The 23395-nt window shown below is 46.1% G+C and overlaps 2 protein-coding genes across 7 annotated transcripts; one reads left to right on the top strand and one right to left on the bottom strand.

The window, feature by feature from the left end:
• The first annotated feature begins 968 nt into the window (after positions 1-968).
• SUMF2 (sulfatase modifying factor 2) lies at positions 969-13063 on the top strand. Its single transcript, XM_036907942.2, is given in 11 exon segments — positions 969-2440; positions 6759-6767; positions 6844-6958; positions 7396-7440; positions 7799-7820; positions 7823-7945; positions 8763-8818; positions 10613-10697; positions 10876-10962; positions 10965-11019; positions 12223-13063. Coding segments are annotated over 11 exon segments (909 nt in total). The 5' UTR covers positions 969-2213; the 3' UTR covers positions 12308-13063.
• Positions 7968-21939, bottom strand: PHKG1 (phosphorylase kinase catalytic subunit gamma 1). 6 transcript variants are annotated; one of them, XM_036907938.2, is made up of 11 exons: positions 21781-21939; positions 19202-19311; positions 18478-18656; positions 17965-18019; positions 15548-15613; positions 15108-15271; positions 14617-14707; positions 14326-14479; positions 14047-14172; positions 13417-13682; positions 7968-8105 (listed from the first exon to the last, which is right to left on the bottom strand). In XM_036907938.2, exons 2-10 carry the CDS (start codon positions 19282-19284, stop codon positions 13437-13439), a joined length of 1164 nt encoding a protein of 387 aa, XP_036763833.1. In that variant the 5' UTR covers positions 19285-19311; positions 21781-21939; the 3' UTR covers positions 7968-8105; positions 13417-13436. The 6 variants fall into 6 exon arrangements, with proteins under 6 accessions (XP_036763833.1, XP_036763836.1, XP_036763835.1 ...); XM_036907941.2 differs by having other exon boundaries at positions 7982-8105; positions 13421-13682; positions 21781-21938; XM_036907940.2 differs by lacking the exon at positions 7968-8105 and adding an exon at positions 11026-11273 and having other exon boundaries at positions 13421-13682.
• Positions 21940-23395: the final 1456 nt, after the last annotated feature.

A 23395-nucleotide genomic window follows, 5' to 3' on the forward strand; every position in this document is an offset into this window, starting at 1 on the left:
ATATTTTTGAAGTAGCTTTGCTAAAATGCTTCCCAGAAAAGAGGTCATGGTGGGTAGAAAGGGTGAAATGCAAGGGAGTTGGAAGTTAAAAGTATGAAGTGGCATAAAATACAGGTAGTAGAGGTAAAAAGGACACTGAGGCATGGGCTAGATGAGAGATTTTCAGACCGTATTTTAACACCTGTGAGCTTTTAGCTTACGCTGAAATACCCCGAACTCTCCGGTCTTTTTCTCACCCAAATTACAAATTTCGTTTCCAAAAAGATTTTATACAGTTCGTATATTTCTGCAGCCCTTGAAGGTGATAATGTGTGTTGCTAAGCTTTGTATTTTGAGGACTGGGCAATTGCCCGTAGTGAGTGTGCAATAAATGTTGAAACCTTTTCTGTGATCTTTCAATGGTATTCCAGGGCACAGATCTATCTGAACATAAGGAAATCAGTCCAGATATTCACAGGGCAATGAAGGGGCTTCTGGAATGTCAGGGCCCGTTAACTAACCCTGAGAGAATAACTTTTTCATACTGGTTCCACGTGTACTGAGTTGACCCCAGCTGTCGCCAGGTTCACAAGATTGAAAGCTCTTTTCGCAGTCGAGCACGCTCATGGGAGCAGTGCGCAGGCGCGCGCGGACGGCTGCTGACGTAGAGCGTGCGGAACGCATGCACGGTGTGGAGGCGCACGGATCGTCATACCCGCTCGGCGTGCTTTCGAGGCTTGCGCACCCGGCCTGGTAAACTGGTTGCTGCTGTTGCCGCCGCTCCTGTGCGGCCCGTGGCTCGCGCTAAGTTAGTGTGCCGGCCTGCCCGCCTGCCGTGGTGCCATTTGTCCCGGGAGGCAACAGGAAACGAGTGGGACGCCCCGCCTGGAGGGAAGAGACGTCACCCCTCTGCCCGCTTCCTGCGCGGGTGAGAGCAGCCGGAGGCGGCCAGCTTGGCTGTTTCACTAATAGCTCATTTCTTTTTTACTTGTATTATTTTGGAATATCTCGAACTTAAAATGGAGAATATAACGAGGCACCACATACTCGTCTCTTGGCTTAAATAACAGTAGCTAGTCTTCGGTTATCTCCCACTTTCCCCTTACCCTGGGGCCATTTTAGAGTGAATTCAGGTATTACTCGTAAATAGCTTGACAAGCCAAAAAGAAAACAAGAAGTCACACACACACACCGAAACAATGTCAAATTCTTTTTGTCACCTAAAATACTAACAGTGCTCCTTAATATTAAACATCCAGTTAGTGTTTCAATTCACCTACTATAAGTGTTTTTAAATTACAGTTCACTTTTTGAATTAGTGTCCAAATGAAGGTCGTACATTACAATTGTATGTCGTTACTTAATTTCCTTTTAATCTGAGACTTTGTTGCTCCATTGTTTTTCCTCTTGAAGTGGATGAAATCATCAGAGTGAAATCATCAGAATTAGAAGAGGGCCAAAGATAGGATCCTGAGAGACATGAAAAGCCGTGGACTGTGCCTTTGAGGAACTTGTGGTACTTAAATATCCTTATGTAGAAACATAACCATAAAGTAGTACATCAACCCAGAGAAGTGTGGTCTAGTGGAAATAGCACTGACCTAGAGGCAGAGACCTGGATCTAGCCCTGTCTCCTGCTAACTAGCTTATTAAGATATTTTCCTTTTTGGGTTTTGGTTTCCTCCTGTTAAAAAGAAGTTTGAGTTAAAGATCCTTTCAGTTCTGTGATTTTCTGAGGTGTTGAAACAGCAAGTCCAAAGGAGCTCTTTCAATTATTGTGCTCTGGTGTTAGATGCCAGGGATACATGGGCAAAACAGGTGTTCTTTCTTTTCTGGAGCATATGTTATAATGGTGAAAATCATTAGGAACTGATAAGAGTTCGACAGTTGGAGAGGAGGCAGAGAAACAGCATGGGCAGTAGTATGGGCTGAAAGGTGCTGGATGCCTTATTTCAGGGTATAGTGTCTAGATCTACCTAGCTGGGACAAAGGGCTGTGGAGAAGAATGGAGAAATAAAACATTTGTTGAATAATTAACAGGTCCTCAACATTTCTTATGTGTTATTTTAATTTATACAGCCACACCTATGAAAATAACTGTTATCCCCATTTTATAGATGATGAAATTGAAACTGAAACTCAAGATTAAGTAATTTGCCTAAGGTCACCCAGCAAATTGACAGAACACAAATTTAAAGCCATCTTTTTAAGCCTTCATTTTTTATTATACCATTATGAGTATTACATATGATCCAAGTATTGCAACCTTTACATATATTGCTTATGACTCCTTTTTCTCTGCAGGGAATGGACAGGCTACTAGCATGGTCCAGCTACCAGGTGGGAGATTCCAGATGGGAACAAATTCACCAGACAGCAGAGATGGTGAAGGGCCTGTTCGGGAGGTGACAGTAAAACCCTTTGCCATTGACATATTTCCTGTCACCAACAAAGATTTCAGGTGCGAGATGTTCTTCCAGGTATAGTAAATGTTCCTTCTAATCTTCTTTCCTAATACCCGAAAGGAATCTAGCTTGTCCACTATCACATTATCTTTGCAGTAGTACTATGGGATAAGTGTTACTAGCAGTTTTTCAGATGAAGAATCTGAAGTCCAAAGAAGTTTACCTACCTCTCTGTTAGGGGCAGAGCTAGGCCTAAAATTCAAATCCCATGGCTCTTGAGCCAGTGGATTTTTTATTACACTAGGCATAACTGAGAAGTATGGGCAGAAGTCAAACACTCAACAGAAGCCAGGAAAAAAGGATTGGAAAAAGGGTCATACTAGCAGAGAGTCCCTTTAATTCCCTTTATATTTACTTAGGGAAATGACATTGTTTTAGGAATCAAACATTGTGGTTCCAGCTCAACCTAAGAATGGATTGAGCTGTCTCAGTTTCCCCAAGGTGATATGTTTTGGATATGGAAAAGTAGAAAATGATCCAGAAGATTTTTGTAACTTCTCTTCAAATGGTTCAGGGTGGGATGTATAGAGAGGAGGGGAAAGGAAATGGAGAGAAGAGGAAGACAGTAAAGTCAATCTGGGAACTGACTTAAATGTTAAACTTTGTGGACTTAAAACTTTTCCAGATAAAAAGTTAATGAGGAAAAATTTATTCAGGAGACACAAGGATTGTTGGGGTATTCCTGAGGCCCTTAGATAGTGAGTGATTGCCCTCTAGAGATTTGTCTTAAGGAAGGAATTAAGGCTGTCAAAAACATTTAGCTAAAAAGATGACATTGTAAGCAAATATTAACAATTTAATGATCACATAAACATAGTGGATCAATATAACAGAATACCTTGCAGCCATTAAGAATCCTGTTGTCCATTTTGCTATGCGGATGGACAGTGACTGTAAAGGGGTTTATAGGGGGGACCTGGTATAGGGGAGAGCCTAGTAAACATTAATATTCGTCATGTAAGTGTAGATTAATGATACCAAAAAAAAAAAAAAGTTCCTGTGTGGTGACCTCCAATGAGTTCTACACAAGGGTATAAAGGGCACATAAAAGTGTAGGCAAAGGGCCTGTTTGTGTTTATACAGAGGATCAAAGCCTAATTTGGCTACCCCAAAAATGAACTAAGATACGATATGAAAAAGAACTTCCAACATCAGCACTCTCTGGAAGACTCATGCCAGAAGATGATCAAAAAACCCCAACAAAGATCCACGCACTGCTACAGCTGTAAATGCACTCATCCCACCAGTTCCTGGACTTGCCATGGGAATGAAGAAGGAGATACCTAAGCTGGCCTGTGCATTCAGTAAAACAACAAATTTGACTGGATCTATACTGTTGGAACTCAACCAAGAATTAGGAGAAGTGCAAATTGTAGCGCTCCAAAATCTTACAACTACAGACTATTTACTGTTAAAAGAACATATGGGATGTGAACAGTCCCCAGGAATGGGTTGTTTTAATTTGTCTGATTTCTCTCAGACTGTTCAAGTTCAGTTGGACAATGTCCACCATATCATAGATAAGTTTTCACAAATGCCTAAGGTGCCTAACTGGTTTTCTTGGTTTCACTGGAGATGGCTGGTAATTACAGGTATGCTTTGGTTATGTAACTATACTCCTATTATGTTAATGTGTGTGCGCAATTTAATTAGTGTTTAAAACCTATACATGCTAAAGTTACTCTACAAGAAAATATGTCAAAGAAATCATCAATCTTCCCATGTTTTCTTCCGCCTGCTACTGCTATAGCTTTTCTTCTTCCTTCCTAATTACAACCCTTAAATAGAATTCGTGCCTCATATCAAATTTACTTAGTATCATAATTCTTCCAAGTGGTAAAGATACCTCAAGACAAATGCTGGGCATAGAAGCCACAGGGCATTAATATGCAAAGAAGTAAAAAGCTAACCTTTTCAAACAATAAGGCTTCTCTCTCACTTACCAACTTTACATTTCCCTGTATGGCTCTGGAAGATGACTGTTTAGCCAGAGACGGGTAAGATTCCTCAAGGGAGGAACAACCTAAGACAGGCACAGTCGCAGGGGGGCCATCAGGTGAGAAATTGGGGATCAACAGAGGTGAGGCTTAGAACCTCACCCCCCCTGTTCTGAGAGAAATCTTCTGCATACGTGGATGTTTTATTGCCCTTGTCTAGCTTGGATTAACACATAGTCTACAGGCACACACCTGATATCTACATTTGCTCTCTTACAACACTAAACTATGTTTTCTACCTTTATCTTGTATCTACCTACCACTTCAGCATTTTATTAAAAATAATAATAATAAAGAGAGAAATGTGGTATCCACATATAAATCAAGTATAAAAATCAAATGAGTATTCATATTTGAACTGCGTGTTTATAGTTCATAATGCATGAGCAAAACCGAAAGTTTCTGTGATGACTGCCCTTGTACTGTTCACCATGTAACTTACTCACTATGTAAGAATTTTTTCTCCATGTAAGAACTTGTTCGTTATGCTTCAGAAGATTGGAGACTGATGAAAATTAGGCTTGGGGTGGATTAATGATTGTGCATTGAGCATTGACTCCCCTATACAGAATTTTATTGTTGTTAACAACCATTTGATCAATAAACATGAGAGATGCCCTCACAAAAAAAAAAAAAAGTACACACTTCCAATTGTAAAATAAATAAGTAACCGGGATGTAATGTATAGCATAAGGAATATAGTCAAAATATTGTAACAACTTGGTATGGTGATAGCTGGTACCTAGAATTATCATGTATATAAATGTTGAATCACTGCGTTGTACACCTGAAACTAATGTAATACTGTGTGTCAACTACCCTTCAATAAAAAATAATTATCTACAAAAAAAAAATCCTGTTGTCAAAAAGAGATATTTATGTGATATTAAGTAATGAAAGTATCTTACAAAACAAGATAGGGTGTAACCCCATTTTTTAAAACTATGTATATAGAATGTGTAGCATTAAAAAAGAACTGGAAGGTGCAACACTGCATTATTTGACAGATTTTGCCTATGTTTTTATGACTTCCAAGTGATAATTTCAGGGAAGCACCATTTTAAAGCTATTTAGAAATCTTTGTTGGGGAGGAAGGAGCCTAAGGAAGGACATATCTTAGTAGGTGTGGTAATGGATGATTTTAAGTTTTTTCTTTCTACCTACCTATATTTTCTCATTTTCTACAATACAATGTGCATAGCTTATATATGCCTTGTAGAAGTATTTTTAAATAGAAAAGTTATTAAAATTGAAAGAGAAATTGTTTCTGCTCAGACTTGCACCATATCATGACAACCAGAAGTAGGTATCTAGATAGATGCACAGTATGTATGCTTTTATATTTCAAATTATGACCTATTTTATGATAGAAATACAGTGTCACTTCCAGAAAGCCCCTAAAGTTTGCTTAGAACCCATAATTTGTCTTTGTCTCTCTGGTGAAAGATTCTCAAACTGTTCAGATGCTCTGAGGTTGGTAAATAGCTATTACTACCAAATCTGATCACCACCTCCCATTCTTCAAGGCTCCTTTGATAGCTAAAGAATATTTTCTCATACTAGAAGGCTGGCATAGATGGGGTATTAATAGTCCAGTGAAAACAATCCATCTTACCCTGGCAGTCCACGTGCTGAAATTTGCTAAGCCATACCAAAATATGTGAATATCCGTTCTAAATTCTCAGCAAGTCATTTCTGTTTGACTCAGTTTCTTTCATCTGTCAGGTGGGGATAATAACACCTGTTCTGCCTTCCTTCTATGATGGTTGTGAGATTAAGTATGTGAAGAAGTCCTCTCAGAAGAAGTCATTCCCTACTCTTAAATCTTCTCAGCATATTTTTCAAAACTGGAGATAACTGGTGAACACATAAACAAAATGTAGTACATCTGTACAATGAAATTGTACTCAGCAATAAAAAGAAACAGACTACAGATGCTGGCACCAACATGGGTGAATCTCAGAAGCATCATGCTAAGTGAAAGAAGGCAGGCCCCAAAACTGCACTCTGTATGATTCAATGTATGTGAATTTATATTCTGGGAAAGGCAAAACCATAGAGACAAAAAGCAGATCAGTGGGTTACAGGGCCACAGGGGACTTTTGGGGGGTGGTTGATAGAACTGCTGTGTATCTTGATAGTGACAGTGACTATATGCTCTGTTAGTACTTGTAAAATTATGCATTAAAAAGTGAGTTTTGCTGTGTGTAAATTGCACCTATAGCAATAGGTTTTAAAAGGAAATCTCTTGCTCAGGCTTTCAGGTTAATTCCTTGGAGTTCATGAAAACTGTGATAATGTGATTTATAGGATGAAGGTATATGAGGTCTTCTGGAGCAGGAGAGGGTGAGGTTGGGGAGCAGAATCCTATCAGCTGAGCCAAGTGAAATATCTCTTCTCAGGGAGTTTGTCAGGGAGAAAACGTACCGGACAGAGACTGAGATGTTTGGATGGAGCTTTGTGTTTGAGGACTTTGTCTCCAATGAGCATAGAAACAAAGCAACCCAGAAAATGGAGGTGAGAGAACCTGGGCTTGCAAGCTGAGGGCATGGGTGTAGGACCTGGACAGAGAATCCTGTCAGAAAAAGGGTCACCTGGGCTACAGTAAACCAACCTGAGAGCTTGAGGTAGGGAGCAAGCAAGAGAAAACCTTCCTGGGAGAAGCAGATGATTTCACACTCCCAGGAAGTTAACCCTTCCTGCATAGTGAGACTCTGTAGAGATCCATATACATATAAGGTTCAAGATAATCCCTGACCTGGCAAGAGAACTTTTTGAGAGGCCACCTCTAATAAGGGTGGTGAGCTGTCTCACTTTAAAGATTGCTGGCACAACTTCTCATGGGCCACCTGAGTTGCAGCCCAGAGTCTGTGCTCTCCCAGCTAGTGAGTCAGTCAGGAAGGTGCCCTGGCTGGGTCAGAGCATCATGTAGTCATGCTTCTCCTTTTTTTCAGTCTGCTCTCTGGTGGCTTCCAGTAGAACGGGCATTCTGGAGGCAGGTAAGACGTGGTTCCTTTACCTTGTTTTCTAACCCTGTTGACTCTTAACTCTGGAGGTCTGGCTTCCCTAGACTCCTTGCCCATCTAGGAATACTGAGTTAAAAAGGATAGCAGATAAATTTCAGGGAAACAGCCAAGCAGCCCTGCTTCTTCTGTGCTAATCCTTTTTCCCATTGCTCTATTTCTCCCATGTCTCATGTTAAGTCTCCTCTTTTTCATTCTTGTACTTCTCCTCATTCACCAGGCTGACTTTTCTGATTTCCTTGCTCCATCTAGTGGTGAAAGCTGAACACAGGCACCACTTCATTAGACTTCGGTGAGCTCCCAGAGGCCTGTCTCACTTCATTCTTGCTATCAGCCTGCAGGTCCCGGCTCTGGCGTCCGAGACTGGAGCTTCCAGTGGTACATGTGAGCTGGAATGATGCTCGTGCCTACTGTGCTTGGCCGGGGAAACGACTGCCCATGGAGGAAGAGTGGGAGTTTGCTGCCCGAGAGGGCTTGAAGGGTATAGAGATGTCCAGGCCATTTCCCTTTATTCTCCCATCCTGCCCTGCATGGGGCACTTTGAAGGGTGGGTTCTATGCTCCATAGGTCCAGTGCTGCTTTAACTGTGTGGTGAAGGCCAGTGTTTGTTTTCACTTCTAATCCATCTCAGACCAGTACTTCTGTAAAATAAAGCCATAAAAATTAATAACTGGAAAAATCAAATGAAAAACAGAATTTGTTTTTCTTGGCATTTCCACAGACATGTTACATTTCAATTAATATAATAAAATATGTAGGAAAAAGAAAAGAATTACCCAAACTGCTTTTACCATAGATGTATAGGTAGTAGTATAAAGAATCACTATTTGCCCATAACTTTGTTGTTCTGCAGTCCTAACTGAACAAAAAGTTATGAGTGAAATAGCAATTGCCATAATCAGGACCTCTGTACTCTTTGAATGAACACTGGCTATACCAACTAAGTTATTAATGTGATAAGTGAGGTTGCTTGTTTGTTTATCCAGTCTAAATGCACTTAACAAGTTTCTCAATGCTTATTCTTAATTCCTGTATTTATGTCAACATGCACTGGTAACAAATAGTTTTTAGAACTGACATTAGTCGAACCACACCTCAGATTGCACTGTCCTGGAGCAAATCAGGAGGCCAGGGGTTCTGAATGCAATACAGTGAATGAAGGGGACAGACATGGGAAATAAAGGTAATTTCACTCTTCATTGCCTTCTGACTTCCTTTTGTTCCCTCCCTCTCTCTGTCTTTCCCTTCTTACACAACTCTTCACCTCTCCTTCTGCTGTGATCTTGTTCTCCTGGCAGGTCAGGTTTACCCATGGGGTAACCAGTTCCAGCCAAACTGCACCAACCTGTGACAGGTAAGAAATACACTCCTCACTCCTGTCCTTTCTCAAAGCATTGATTGAGGCCTGCTGTAAGCTAGGCATCGAGAGATTCAGAGGGCTTTGAGTTCTGAGGCAACCAGTAACTGGTAACGCAGAAGACAGTGTGATAGTGCTACATGCTAAAGATATGCAGTGTGCTCAGAAAGGGCTGCCTGCTAGTCCTGGGGGTGACTTCACAGAGGAGACATTTGAGCTGATTAGAGTTTGCCAAGTAGAAAGCAGAGGAAAGGACATTGCAGGTAGAAGAAACATGAGTGTTGGCATTGTACTTGGAGAGGGTACTGTGTTTTTGGAAACATGACAAACTCAGAGAGGCGGGAGCACAGGAAATGGGAGGTGTAGGAGATGAGGTAGACAGTGGGTTGGAGGCAGATTATGCAGGACCAGGTATGTCAAGATATGGTTGTAGATTTTACCCTCTAGGCAGTGGGAACAGAGGTTTTTAAATGAGAATAACAACATCATTTGATTCAGGGGGATACTAATCATTGCTCATTTGTGCAGGGCCAGATAAAAAAACAGTGCTGCACTGGGGGCAGAGGGTCTCTAATCGAGGCTGTGACAATGGCCCAGGGATTATGAATGCTTGAATTAAGTGGAAGTGGAATTGAGAGGCATGCCCAAGAAGATAGACAAGGTTTGGTAATTAATCAAATGTGGAGAAGTGGAAGAGAGTCGGATTCAAGTGTGAACTATCCAGGTGCTGGTGCAACCCTTATCCAGGATGGATAATATGCATATTGGGTCAAAGGGACAGAACTTGATCAGTTTAGAGTCAAGTTCTGTCCCTAGGTTAGCTAGGATGCCTTTAGGTCAGTTGTATGCCTAGTCAAAGGTTGAAAATAGGAGCACTTAGGACAGTTTGGGTCATAGCAAGTGGGCTGAGAGTCATCAGCATGTACCTTAGGTAAGATTATTCCCCAGGAAGACTCTGCAAAGTAAGAGGAACACAGCAGCAGCATTTTAGGAGGAAGCATTGAAAAGGGCCTGCAGGCTACTAACCATTCACATGGTCTTGGGATCAGAACTTTGTAGAAAAACACATCTGCCTTACTCACTGTGCAATCTTTGATAAATTATTCATTTTGAGCCTCAATTGCTAGTTCTTAAAGGGAGAAAATCTTGCCTTACAACCTTGTAAGGATTAAATTAAGAGATAAATATAGCAGCCCTAGCATGGAATAGCTTTTGAGTAAGTTATGATTTCTTCCTCCTCCCTTTAGTAAGAGCAGCTTCCATAGTGTGTTGGCAACTGAGCCCAGTTTTAACAATAGGAAGAATGAACAAGTTGAACAAATTGCATCAGCAAATATATGTTGGTTTTTCAAGAATTTTGGTGATAAAGAACAACAGATGAGGAAGGTAGAGTCAGGTGGGTGAGTTAAACCTGGTGGTGGAGGAGGGAAGGAGCTGGTACAGGAGAACACAGCATGGGCACTGATATTCCTGACAAGGGGGGTGCCAGGCACAGAGGACAGAAAGAGGATCCTTTCTTCCCTAGACACCATCGCACAGGGTTTGATGCAGAGGGGCAGAGAAAGTGGAAGTGGGGTGGGCCCAGGTAACCACCCACTTCCTAAATCCAGCCAGGAGGTCATGTGGGGGCATGAGACAGCTGGTTTGGGAGCTGAGGATGGGAACCTCAGGTCGCTGCCCTATGCCTTTCCCCCTACTCCAGATGATACAGCAAAATCACCTTAGTTTTCCCCTGGGCAGGAAGGAACACCTGCCTTGGGACAGGATGGTAAATCTTTTTTTTCCACTCAGGGAACGTTCCTTAAGGGTGACAAGGCTGAGGATGGCTTCCATGGGGTCTCCCCAGTGAATGCTTTCCCCCCACAGAATAACTATGGTAAGATGTTCCATCAGGTTCCTGTCAACACTCACAAATTGTTTGGTGGGATCTTTCTGTCTGATAGACAAGGCAGAGAGAAGCACCACCAGGGAAGTATTTGCTCCCCAGAGCTAATGACTAGGACAGGAGGGTGTGGTACTTCCAGTGAGGGACTGACCCACCTGCTATGCTGCAGGGCTCTATAACTTCATGGGCAATGTGTAGGAGTGGACAGCCTCATCATACCAGGCTGCTGACCAGGACATGCTTGTCCTCTGGGGTGCATGTGGATCGACACAGTTGATGGCTCTGCAAATCACTGGGCCCAGGTCATCACCAGGTGAGAGGCTGAGGGCCAAGTCCTTGTATCCCAGAGTACAGGTGGCACCAGAGCTGTGTTGGTACTGCTTCCACACCTCTGCCTCCACCAGGAGTTGAGGGTACAGCAAAGAAAGCAAGCAGCCCTTGTTGTGAAAAGCAAAAGAGCCCAGGATACCTTGTGCCTTTTCTTGCCAACTTTCAGCACCAAGGGAGACTTTGTGTCCAGCATCTTAATTATATGGATTTCTCTTCTTGTCCTCACAGCTAGGTTTGCTGAGGGTGGGAAGTGGAGTGGCCACATCAGTGGGTCATGGCCAATGGTCATGGAAATACTGACTCTTTGAACTGGAAAGCACATGAAAAGTCATTTTCTACAACATTTTGTTTTACAATCAAGGAAAAATAGGCTTGGAGTGGTCCTGCTCATTTCACACAGATGGTTAGTGGTGACACCTGAATAGCAGAGTCCCAGGCTCCCGAGTTTCCCTTCAAGGACTCTTTCTACTCCTTTGTTCCATACAGATTGTAGCAAGGCCACTGTTTCCGTGGCCTCAGGGTATCAGGTATGCAGACATTTCTTTGACACATTGAGGCATCTGGGTTTCCTCACCTCCTTTTTTAAGACAAAATGTGGGGAAACTACAGGCCTGGGAACTGGGTTTGCCACTGATTCTGTCATGCTGCCCAAGCAGTGCTTGGCAATGGGCAAGACAGTTAAATCTTTCTAGTATCTGATTCTGGGTCTGTTTAATGTGAACAAATAATCCTGCCTTCCAGAGCAGTTGGGAAATGGCAATGAAGAAATATGAAGAATATAGGTGAAAGGTGAAAGTTCTTTGAAAAGTGTCAAGTACTGATTGGCACCATGAAATTCCCACTTCCTGCTGACAAGTTGTTTCTGCTAAGTTATTCTAAACTATGGACAGTCAATGTTTATTTTGATTTGGGGTTTTTTGGGGGGGATCAAACTTATTAGTCATTGCCTTTCCTGCCTTCCAGGGCAATCTCTGAGGACCACTCTCACTTCCTCCACCTTGTCCCAGGTCCCTCCTTATCCTTTGTACCCCAGGAGTGCCCTCACCCAGGGCTTCTTTGCAGACCATGCCCTCCCCAATCTTCAAGCACCCCAAACCACAGCAGTTCCCTAGGAGGTTGAGCAGGAAATAAGGGCACAGTACCCTTTCTCAACAAATGTCCATTCTCTCCCTTTTTCTGCTGGCAGGATGGGCAACACTCCAGATTCAGCCTCAGACAACCTAGGTTTCTGCTGTGTTTCCAGTGTAGGCCGCCTGCCTGGGGAGCTGTGAGCAGCCATGCAGAGCCAACACGAGTCCCCTGTGGTACCCATATCACTCCCTGGCCACAGTCCAAACACAGCCAAACTCCAAGCTCTTCAACTTCAGCCTCAGGAATGACCACCGTCCCTTTCCCCATCCCTCTGTGGCAGGCACCTCTCTCCAGAGCAGGAAATGACTGACCTCAGGGGAGGGGTACCACCGTGTCTTGGAGATGGGACCAAACTTACTGATTGTGGCCAGGAGCTGGGTGTTTCTCTTAGAGGTCAAATATTAACCATATAGAGACCAAATACTCAAACTGGGGCAGAGTGCTCTGAAAGGTGGTTTGTTAAAACTTTTAAAGGTGTTCCTCTCCTTTCTCAGTGTCTGATTCAGGGATCTGGCATTGTTTTCTCACAGCAGAATTTCCCCAGTCCTCTTTATTTTCCCAGCAAATTGCCATAAAAGGAATACTTCCTTCGTTTGCCTCATTTGTAGTGTTTCATGTGCCTCTGAAGGAACCTACTTTCTACTCTATGTAAAATGCAATAACTGGGCTTTTCAAAGTACAGCCTTAAAAAGTAAGGAAAACCAAATGACTTCCCAGGAAAAACTACACATCGTGTGAGTCAGAAAGTAAATAACTCCATAAAGACAAATACCAGAAGCTTCCCTTTCTATTAATATGCCTTCCATATGCCTCCAAACACATGTTCCCAGAGAAGAATGTGCTCCCTTGGTGGCACTAGATGTCATGAAATCAGTAAAATCTCCTGTGATTATGTATCTCGACCTCACCCTAGGACCCTAAGGGAAGTGCATCTGAGTGTCGGGAACTCTGGGTCGCCCTTGAGGAGAAACTAAGCTGGTGGTACAGCTGGGAAGTGGAGAAGCAGAAGTGCTCCTGACTCTCAAACCACATCTAGTTCCCACTCTATGGGGCCTGGCCCTCACTGCACCTCCCATGGTGTAATGGGAGCACCCTCCTCTTCTTGTGCAGAGCCTCTGAAAGGGGATAGTGGCCCCAATTCCAAGGGTTCTGGCCAGGGCCAAGTGTCCCCTCTGGACAGAGGCCGGAAATGATCTCACTCCTTCAGCTACATTTCTGTGGCTTTTTCTCCCTGCTGGCCTGCACCTACCTACCCCTCGTGCCAGCCCCTCAGTAGTCCTCCTCAGCCAGGGAGAGAAGCACAGCCTTGGGTGTGTTCTCAAAGAGGGCGGCCCGATTCTGCTGCTGGCCCTTCTTCACCCAGTGGCCGTAGATTCGGAAAGCATAGGCATCAATGAGTCGGCGCAGAGGCCGGAGGGCATAAGGGTCATGGATGACGATCTCCCGGGTCACGGGCTTCACCCGGTGGTACTGGTAGTAGATCCGCACTGAAGCCAACACGGTTAGAGCGATCACCTGTGGAAATCCAGGACTGAGAACTGGACCCAGCCCCTGGGGGCCTGTCTGCCTCCCCATCCAGTGCAGGAGGCCTGAGCTTGTTTGCCAAGAAGATTGCACAGCTTCTGCTGGGCCCTTCCTAGTGTCCCTCCCACTCCCATGCCTACTCCTCCATCCCACATCTGCAGGGATGACGCTGTTGAAGCCAGTCAGTTAATATCTGTCCTCTGAGCTAGAAATTGAGCTGGACCCATTACAGGGATGGGTGGGAGGGGAAGGGCAGGTACCCTGGAAACCCTGCGGGAAGGAAGGACTTGTAGGCTTGGACTTCAGGGCCAGCAGCAGCTGCCCCCAGGCCCTCGGTGGGTGGGAGTTTCAGTACCTTGAACTTGCCCCGGGGGCTGAAGTGACGTACTTCTTCTACCACATACTGCTGGAAGAAGGGGTGTGCCAAGGCCTCTTCTGCCGAATAGCGGCTCTGGGGGCTCACCACCAAGAAGTGGGAAACCTGAACCAAAAGGCAGGGCCCTCGCCAGCACTTCCAAAGATTGGGGTCTCTCCCGGCAATCTCCCCCATCCTGTGGCATGGCATCCTCTCCTCCCTGCATTCTGGACTTTTCCCCATGCATGGGCCCGGGAGCCAGAGGGCCTGGCTTCTTACCAAATCCTTCACGGTGTCTGAATAATCATCCCACTCAGGTGAACCAAACTGGTAGTTGCCACTCATGATCATCCTCAGCATTAGCATCTGCTTCCGGTGCCAGAAAGGTGGGGAGCCAGCCAGCAGGGTGTACATGATGACCCCTGTGCTCCACCTGGCCCCAGGTGCACAGGGAAAAGGGTAGTAGGGCCACTCAGAGCTCCCGCTATTTCCTCCCTTCCCCAACCAGGTGCTCCTGGCCGTGGGAGTACCTGTCCCTACAGGTCACCTCCTTCCCCCCAACACACTCACATGTCCACCTCCTTCCCATAGCCTGGGTGGTCATCATTCATGGAGCACGCAATGATCTCAGGGGCCAGGTAACTGGGGGTCCCACAGACCTCTGCAGAAGTAGTTACCATCAAGATAGGTCAGCCTGGGACACTTGGAAGAGAAAGGTCCAAAGAAACAACAGAGGTGGAACTGAAATGGTGCTTGGGCTGGGACTTCTAACACTGGCCAACTTCAGGGCCATGGGCAGGGGCAGATGCTGGCTCATAGGGTTGCCTGCTTGGGGCCTGCTGGCTCCCTGGTCATGTCATCCTGGCATGGATCTCAGGCAGTGGGAGCCTGGCTCAGCTCAATCCTGGGAAGAGGGTTTACCTGAAAAGATACCTAGCTCTGAAATGAAACTTTTGTTTTTGGGGGAGAAGAACTAAGGGAGAAATCCAGGTAGTCTCTTCCTGGGAGAGTGGATGAGGGAGCCTAAGGCCCTGACATGGGCCAAGGCCATGTTACCAGACCTCGCAGCTTCTCTCCTGGCTCCAGCTGGCAGGAAAAGCCAAAGTCTGTGAGTTTGATGTTCATGTCATCATCCAAGAGGATGTTCTCAGGCTTCAGATCCCGATGCACAATGTTGAGTTTGTGTAAGGTGCAGATCACTTCCAGCAGGGCTCTCATGATCTTTCTGAAGTGGGACAGGCACATGTTACTCTATCCCTCTGCAGGGGCAGGGAACAGGCAGGGAAACCAAAGCCCACATAGCAGCCAGACTGCAAGTGAGGGAGCACTCAGGACAGGACAGGACCATCTAGGCTGAGCCAAGGAGAAAGGGAGGCTACAAAAGCCAGCAGTGCACACCCCCAGCCCAGACCAGTGCATGCCATGCCCCCTCCAAGACCTTGGTACCTGTAGCAACAGGCTTGGAGGCAGGGAGTGGGGAGAGAGGCAAATGGATCCTTACCTGGTTTCCTTCTCACTCAGGGTGACCTTCTCGGTAAGATAATCAAAAAGCTCCCCTCTCTTCATCCTGTGGAGACAGAGGGTCCCAAGACCACCCACCCCCAGAGAGCTGTTTCCTGCCCTCATACCTCCCAAGGCAAAGTGGGTCTCTCCCTATGAAGGGCCAAGGTCTGGGGAAGTGAGTGGAGAAGTTGTCCTGGAAGATTGCAAGAAGAGTAAGGGATGCTGGAGGGGTGGGATAGCACCATGTGAGTGTCCCCCATCTGTGGAAGTGACAGCATAGACTCCAATCTTTCAGGGCAAGGAGGTGAAAGAGGGACCCTGAGCCACTGGACCAAGGCCTCAGACTGAGATGAGAAGGACAAGAATATCCTAATTTTTCCCAGGAACAAATGAAAGTGCAAGTGTTGGAGGAAAAACATTTTGCCTATTTCAAGATTCAATCTTCTCCCTCCTTGGGATGATCTACAAAGAGGTCTCTGTTAGAACAAGCTAGTTATGCCTTGAAGGGCAACTCAGGACAGTGTTAAAAATAGTTTCCCCAAGTGACTTCAAAGGTTAGAGACATTTGAGCTGCCCCCAAGGGCTCTACAGGACAGTACCACTGAGCAGAGTTGGGAGAGTTGCAGCTGGTCAAGTCTGGAGGGATCACAGAAAGTCTCCCTTAATTAAATAGGAAAAGTGCATCCTACCCCTCCCACTTGTCCCTTCAAGGAAAGCAGTGGGATTCCCAAGGCACAAGGGATTTGACCAGTGTCACAGAGGCAAGAAAACCCTTGAGCTTAGCCTGTGGGGCAGGGAGGAGGGATCTGTTTGAGGAGACAACCTCTAATTTACAGCAGTGAGCTTTGTTTTATACAGTATCTGTACTGTGTTCCTAAAAAGCAATGTGTGAATTCGTTTTTTTCATTTTAAAAACACTAGGAGCACTCACTATTAGCACAGCTGCAGCAGAAAGCACTGGAGACTGTGCAGGGCACATCAACAGCCTCCTGCCTTCCTGAGCTTGTGGTTTAATTGGACACACATGCCAAGCTAAATTGTGTCTCCAAGTAAAATAATACTGCACATATTTGGTCTGGCTACAATATGAAATGTTCCAACAATATAAAATCTATTTGAATTTTTTTCTCCAGGAAATCCAGTCCCTGAGTTAGCTGTTATGTATGGAGATATTGAGACACCCCTACAACAATGATTTGTGCAGTGTTATTGTGAGGACTCAACAAGGAGCTGGAGAGTTCCCTTGGAAAAATTTCTAATAAAAATGATGTCTGAATGCACCATTCACAGAGCACTTTATGTTGTTCAGTTTTGATGATTAGAGCCTGGGGATAAGCAAAGTAGTTAGTATCACTAGTCCTTTCTTGAGAAAACAGAGGCTCTCAGAGCTAAAACGCCCATAGCTCCCCCAGTGGGCAGCAGCCCTGTGATGAGCTGATTTCTGCACCTGTTGGTGCAGAAGCAGGGGAATAGTGACATTGATGATGTCGATCTTGGAACCACAACCCCAAATAAAATTCGATCACTGGCCTTCCTGGTGAACTCTTGCTTAAAAATACTTGCTGGTATTCTTCCACTCCTGCCTCCTTACAGTCAGTGGGATCCTTTTCAAAAGTCAGTCAGATCACATCACCTTCCTGCTCTTGGCCCTCCAAGTCCTTACCATAGCTAAAATGCTGGAGACTCTGGTCTTTGGTGCTGACAACCTTGCCTCCCGCCATTGCCACAGCTTGCTTCAGTCCCCGACCCCAACTTCCTCACTGCTCCTCTAGCATGTTGAGCTCTCCAGCTGGGCCATTGCTCTGGCTTATCCCTCTGCTGGAAAGCTCCTTCTCCAGGTCTTGGCTCTGATTCCTCCCCCACTTCATCCAGGTCTCTGCTCAGGCCACCTCCTGACCGCTCCATCTGAAGAAGCCCTACCTCTTGTAGCCCCTGTTTTGCTTTACATATATGTACATGTACATAGCCATGTGCATTTGTTATGGCTTATTTGATTGCTTTCTCTTCACTCCCTATGAAAATTATTATATGAAGTATGTCTGGCTCATTGCTATATCCTCCATGTCTAGAGTATTGAATGTCATCACCACTGTCATCATCATTGTAATTACTAATTAGTAGTATTTACATTGTGTCAGTCACTCTGCCCTTATTATTACTTCTCTAACACTGCTGAGAAAACTGATACTTAAAGAAATCATCCAGCCCATAAGTGGTGGACACAGAATTCAGAACCTGGCAGCCTGACCCCAGGGGCTGATCTGCTTAAAGCATTTGTGATCCTACTTGGCATCCACAGTATAGCAGGCTGGCTGCTGGTCTCCAGGAAGCACTGGGGGGACCTCAGTAGGAGGTTCTCTGGGAGGTTCTCTGATAGGCCCCAGGGTGTGGCTGGTTCCAGGGCTGGGTACTTACAGATCAAACACCAAGAAGAAGAAAGTGTTGGTCTCATAAGTGTCCTTCAGCTGTACTGAAATGGAAATGGTTAACTTGTCTCAAGGAGCAGAGGAGTCTAGGCAGGGGCAGCAGGGGTACAGGAGTAAGGGAATTAAAGTTGCTGTGGGCTGACTTCAAAAGTGGGAGGCTGACTTCAAAAGAGGATGGTGTTCAAGTTGGCCTGCCAGGGGAGAGAGGGCAGGTGCAGGCACTTCTCACTTCCATTCCCCAACCCTGCCCCAGCCCTGCCTGGAACTCCTTCTGTCTGTCTGGAAGAGAAACTTGGAAAGAGCCAGATCTCTAAGCAGTAAGGGTGGAGCTGGGGACCTTAAGGCTCAGGGCACTGTTGGGCATCCTCAGTGCAGGAGACACCAGCATGCTTCTGGCTGGCTTCATGGTAGGGCCACACTTCCCGACTTGGGTTATTCAAGCAGGGTCCTCCTCCCAGAATCACAGTGGAGCACCCTACTTGGGCTTGGGACCATCACTCACTGATGTTGGGGTGCCCTGAGACCTTGTGCAGGATGTCCACCTCCTTCAGCGTGGCCTCTCGCAGCTCCTGCACCTCCTCAGAGCTGAAGCTGCCCCCTCCTGTGATGTCAATGATCTTCACAGCATACTCCTGGCACGTGGGCTTGTGAATGCAGCGCCTGACGACGCTGCTAACTCCTCTGGGGGTGCAGAGGACAGATGGTCCTGGGGGTCCTCACCCCAGGGGGAGTCCCAGGTCCAGGCCACAGCAGAGGTGTCCTGCCCTGCCCCCAACTCCCAGTGAGCTTTTGGAGATGGTAGGATGAACAAGGCACAGAGAGAGTGATTTGCCTGGAACTAATGAGTAATAAGCCTGGACTCAAACCTCTTTGACTCCTAGTTCAGTGCTCTTTCTCAGCACATAGGAAGAAGCTGTACCTTCTTAGGGCCACAACCTTCCCTCTGATGCTTGATCCCTGGCGCTGGCCCAAAGCTGGGTTTAGATGTACTTATCAACAGCACCAGGGGAACCCTGCTGGGAGAGGTCTCTGATCTGGGTGCTCTTATACTCCCTTCATCTGCCCTGGTTCAGGAGGGCAGGACACCAAACTAAGGGTTTCTCCAAGTGGACAGTGCTTTGGGGATGGAAGCAGGGTCAGTGTTCAGGGTCAGGCAGAATGTGCTCCAGCTTGCAGAGCTTGCTAGAGCCTAGGCCAGTACTTGGTGGGGAAGGTCTAGGCCTTACCTGCCAAGGATCTCTTTGGGCTCATAGTTCTCGTAGAAGCCCTGTGCAGAATGTGAGTCTGGCAGTGCCTCCTCCTGGGTCATGCTCAGTCTGGGGGTGGTTCTGAGTGGCTTTGGGAGGAGAACACAAAGCAACTGTCAGTCTTTCTGACTAGGGGATCTTCTTTTTGAGGGCTAACATATTCTCACTCATTTTTGTATCTCCAGGTACAGGGTTGGCCCATTGTAAATGTTCAAAATAAATGTTTAAGAATTGAAAAAGGCTTTAGAAAGAGTCCAGCTTGCTTCATCCCACTGCCTATAAACTCTTGTGACCCCCCCCCAGATGACCATGTGGCTCCCTAGATGTTTTCACTGTAAGCTACAGCTCCCCTGGTAGGAGTGGCAGACAGTCAGCCAAGGTTAGCTCTGACAAGACCAGCACACTCTTGGTTTTATAAAGAACCATGAAGAAACTTTGCAGAGGACAAATTGAAGTGCTGTTTCCTTTCCTCTCAATGGAGATGAGGCTGGTCCTGCTTTTTCTCTGCCTGCTCTCTGTGGAAAAGATGAGAAACTTCATGATTTCATCTTAATATGCTGCTCCTATGGCCACTCCTCATTCTCCCTATTCATAACTGTCCTACCCTGAAAACACCCCTCCTTGCAGGACACACTTTCTGTGCTTCCCACTGCTCCTTCCTCATTCATTCTGTCCTTCACCAGGTCTTTCCTAATCACTCTCTGATTCATTCTCTTTGAGAAGCACTGTGGCAGGTGCCCTGAGGGATACAGGCCCCAGCCTCTGGTATCACTTGTCAGTGTGCTGTGGTCACCTCCATTAAACTGTGATCTCCTCTAGGATGTCCGAGCCATCTCTCCCCACCATGCCAGTGTAGGCACAGAGCAGGTGCTGTTTCTTAAATGTGAGTCAATAGTTGGAGGTATGTAGCCCTTTGGTCCAGAGTCCTGTTAGCAGGATGGGCCTGTCCTCAGAATGCCCTATGTCCTACCAAAGGATGACCAGTGATCCCTGAGTGGTCCTTCCACAGTGTGGAAGTACAATCATACCTTGTTTTATTGAGCTTCACTTTCACGTGCTGCATAGATACTGCATTTTTTACAAATTGAAGGTTGGTGGCAACCCTCCACTGAGCAAGTGTATTGGTGCCATGTTGCCAATAGCATTTGCTCACTTCATGTTGCTGTGTCACCTTTTGGTAATTTTCACAATATTTCAAGTTTTTTCATTATTATTATATTTGTTATGATGATCTGTGCAGTGATTACAAGTCATTAAAAGCTCAGATGATGGTTAGGATTTTTTAGCTAAAAAATAGTTTTTTTTCAATTAAGGTATGTACAGTTTTTAGACATAATGCTATTGCACATAGACTAAGTATAGTGTACACCTAACTTTTATATGCACTTGGAAATCAAAAATTTCATTTGACTCACTTTATTGAGATATTTGCTTTATTGCAGTGGTCTAGACATGAACGTGCAATAGCTCTGAAGGCTTCCTGTACAGACAGCCAGTACACTCAGGCCTGGACACGGAGCTGGGAAGCTGGCCCACTTGGCTTCAGGAATGTAGATACCCCCAGCTACTGAATTCCTACCTCAGATGCAGGATTTGAGGAATTTAGAAAATCTTCTACTGCCAGGAAGAGGGGCAGATAGAAAATGGGCACAAACTGCCACGCAGCAGGCCTAAGTTGTCTCTAGCCCCACTTCTGCCAAAGAAGGCCTGTCCTGTCCAAGGGGCCAATTTGCTGACTAGCCAAGCAACAGCCCGGCTGCCTCAGGCCTGTGGCTGGCTGTTCCAGGAAGCCTGGCATCCCCACTGCCGGGCGCCTGGTTACCAGAGGAAGCACTGGAATAACAAGTCTCTGCCAACAGCAGGCGCCTGGGCTGCTCAGGCTGCTTTCAGGCCTCCTCCGCCCCAGTCAGCAACCCCAGCAAGTTCAGTAGTGTCTGTTTTGTGTAAAAACAAGCCCATTTCCTAGCAAGTCCGTTTAAGTTCCCAAAATGGGCATCTGTGCTCCCCACCTCCCAAACTGGGGTAGCACAAGGTCTTGCCCTTCTCCCAGACCTCCATGGGCAGAGTATGTCTGGACCCACCCCAGGATGCCATTCCAGCTGGCATTCCCTGGCCATGACCATCTTCCCCAAGTTCTGGCTACACTCTTCTCTTTCGGGGGCTTGGGGAGGTTTATCTTGCTCCATCCCCTTACAGGAGACTTAACTTGGGCCAACTTTGTGTGTCTGTCTACTGTCCTCACCCCTGCCCCCCACCCATGTCTTTCCCAAGACCCCTTTGGAAAGGGTCCCTAAATGGGAGTAGGTAGCCTGGTCCTTTATGGAGCATAACATCCCTCTCCCAAACTAAAGAGTCTGAAAACACAAATCATAGGGACCCATCTTCTGTAGACAAATATTCCGGAGTGGGACTTCAAGGGTCAATGCTGCCACTCTTCTGGGTCCATCTGCCTTCAGAAGGGAGAAATAATGGATTTGGGGGTTTATGTCTCCTCTTCCACAGACTCCCTCTCCCCACCTGCTGCCTGGCTTTTGTCCATCACTCACCCAGCTACATACCGTTAGGTCCTTGCAGGCCTTTGAGTGAACTCGACAGGAATCCCAAAGGCCCCAGAGCCCCTTGGGGAGAAGGGACAATGGAGGGCTGAAGAGTGTCCCGAGCAAACACTTGTGACCAGAGCAGAGTATTTTGCTGCTCTTCCTCTGCACTTTTGCTACTTGATGACGGAAGGCTGATGTGCCAAAAATAAATCACAACTGCAAACCTGGGATGCAGGCCAAGGCTCAGCTGGGACAGTGTGTCAGGCAGGCCAAATCTCACCAGGGGATGACCTCTGGTGGAGGGTGAGGGAAGCTCAGCCAGCCTGGGAGCAGGCAGGACAGCCTGAGGTGACCAGTCTTCCCTCTGGAGCTCACTCAGCCTCCAGACCCAGAGGAGATGAGTCAGCCTTGCCAGAAATGCACTTGCTTCTCTGGGAGCCATTTCTGTATGTGTTGAGGGCAGGGCCACGAAAACCTCAACACACTGGTGTGGCCACACTGCAGCCCTGGTTGATACAGGGACCTGAACGATGGGGCCCACTGAGGGCTTGGCTGCCCTACAAAAGGAAGTCCGTAAAGATTGGGGGGACACCACCTTCAGAACTCTATCTCTGATCTGCCTCCAGTATTCCATTTTGTTTTCAGATTGCAGTTTCCACTGGGAGGAGGCTCCACGTGCCAGGAAGAGCATAAGGGCTCTGGCCATGTGCGACTTTGGTCACTTGGGGTGGGAGTCCCCATCAGTATAGCAGTATGATTCTACTTCAAGAGTGTGATGGAACTGGAGAGAAGGCATGCAACGTGCTGGCACACTCTAGACACAGCTCCTCCTCATTCCAAAGCTACCTTCTTTCAAACAGTTAAATATACCAAGTTAAAGGTGGGGTGATGATGTTTCAGATATTGGGCCCACATACATTTGATTAGCATTTTACAAAGTATTGCATACTTGCTGACTTGGACCCCAAAACTCTGGTAGTAAACCAACTTTAGAGAGAATGGACTTGTAAAAGGTCAGAGTAGTTGAGTAGGAAGGCCTAGATTAACCCGTTGGAAGCCCCAGTGTTCTTTCCATATCATTGCTGACCATCTATTTCTTTCACTTTGCATAAAGGCCTCCACTTGAGATGTAACATCTGGCTCCAAGGATGAAAACACCTCATCTCCTCCTTTTACTTTTCAGTAAGCCAGTTTTAAAATTCTAAGCCGTCGACTTAACTTGTGCTGGTTTGTACTTTCAATACATGACAAAAATCCCCTGAGCTTAGGGCAAAAGGACAATGTACCTGGTGGGTTACTCCATGTCCTGTACAGCCCTGGCACCTATGAGGGAGACTTATTTTATTGATGCCAGTGGTTCATTTTCCTGATTTGTTGACTCAACAATATTTGGGTACCCACTGTATACCATCACACCTTAGATGTAAGCAGCATTAAAAACTCAAGAAGTCCTGAGCCTCGAGGAAAATGGGCAAAGGAGTCCACTGTGAAGCCAGGAGTGAATTGTCTGTGGTCATTCAGGTCCTCAGGGTACCTCGGCCCCTTTTGGGAACTGAATGATTAGGTACAGAGTCCAAGAACACCAAGGATAGGAGGCAGCAGCCAAAATCATTAATTCATTCATCAGCACTTC

Source organism: Manis pentadactyla, chromosome 10, assembly GCF_030020395.1.
Source record: "Manis pentadactyla isolate mManPen7 chromosome 10, mManPen7.hap1, whole genome shotgun sequence".
In the NCBI taxonomy this organism is placed as follows: domain Eukaryota; kingdom Metazoa; phylum Chordata; class Mammalia; order Pholidota; family Manidae; genus Manis; species Manis pentadactyla.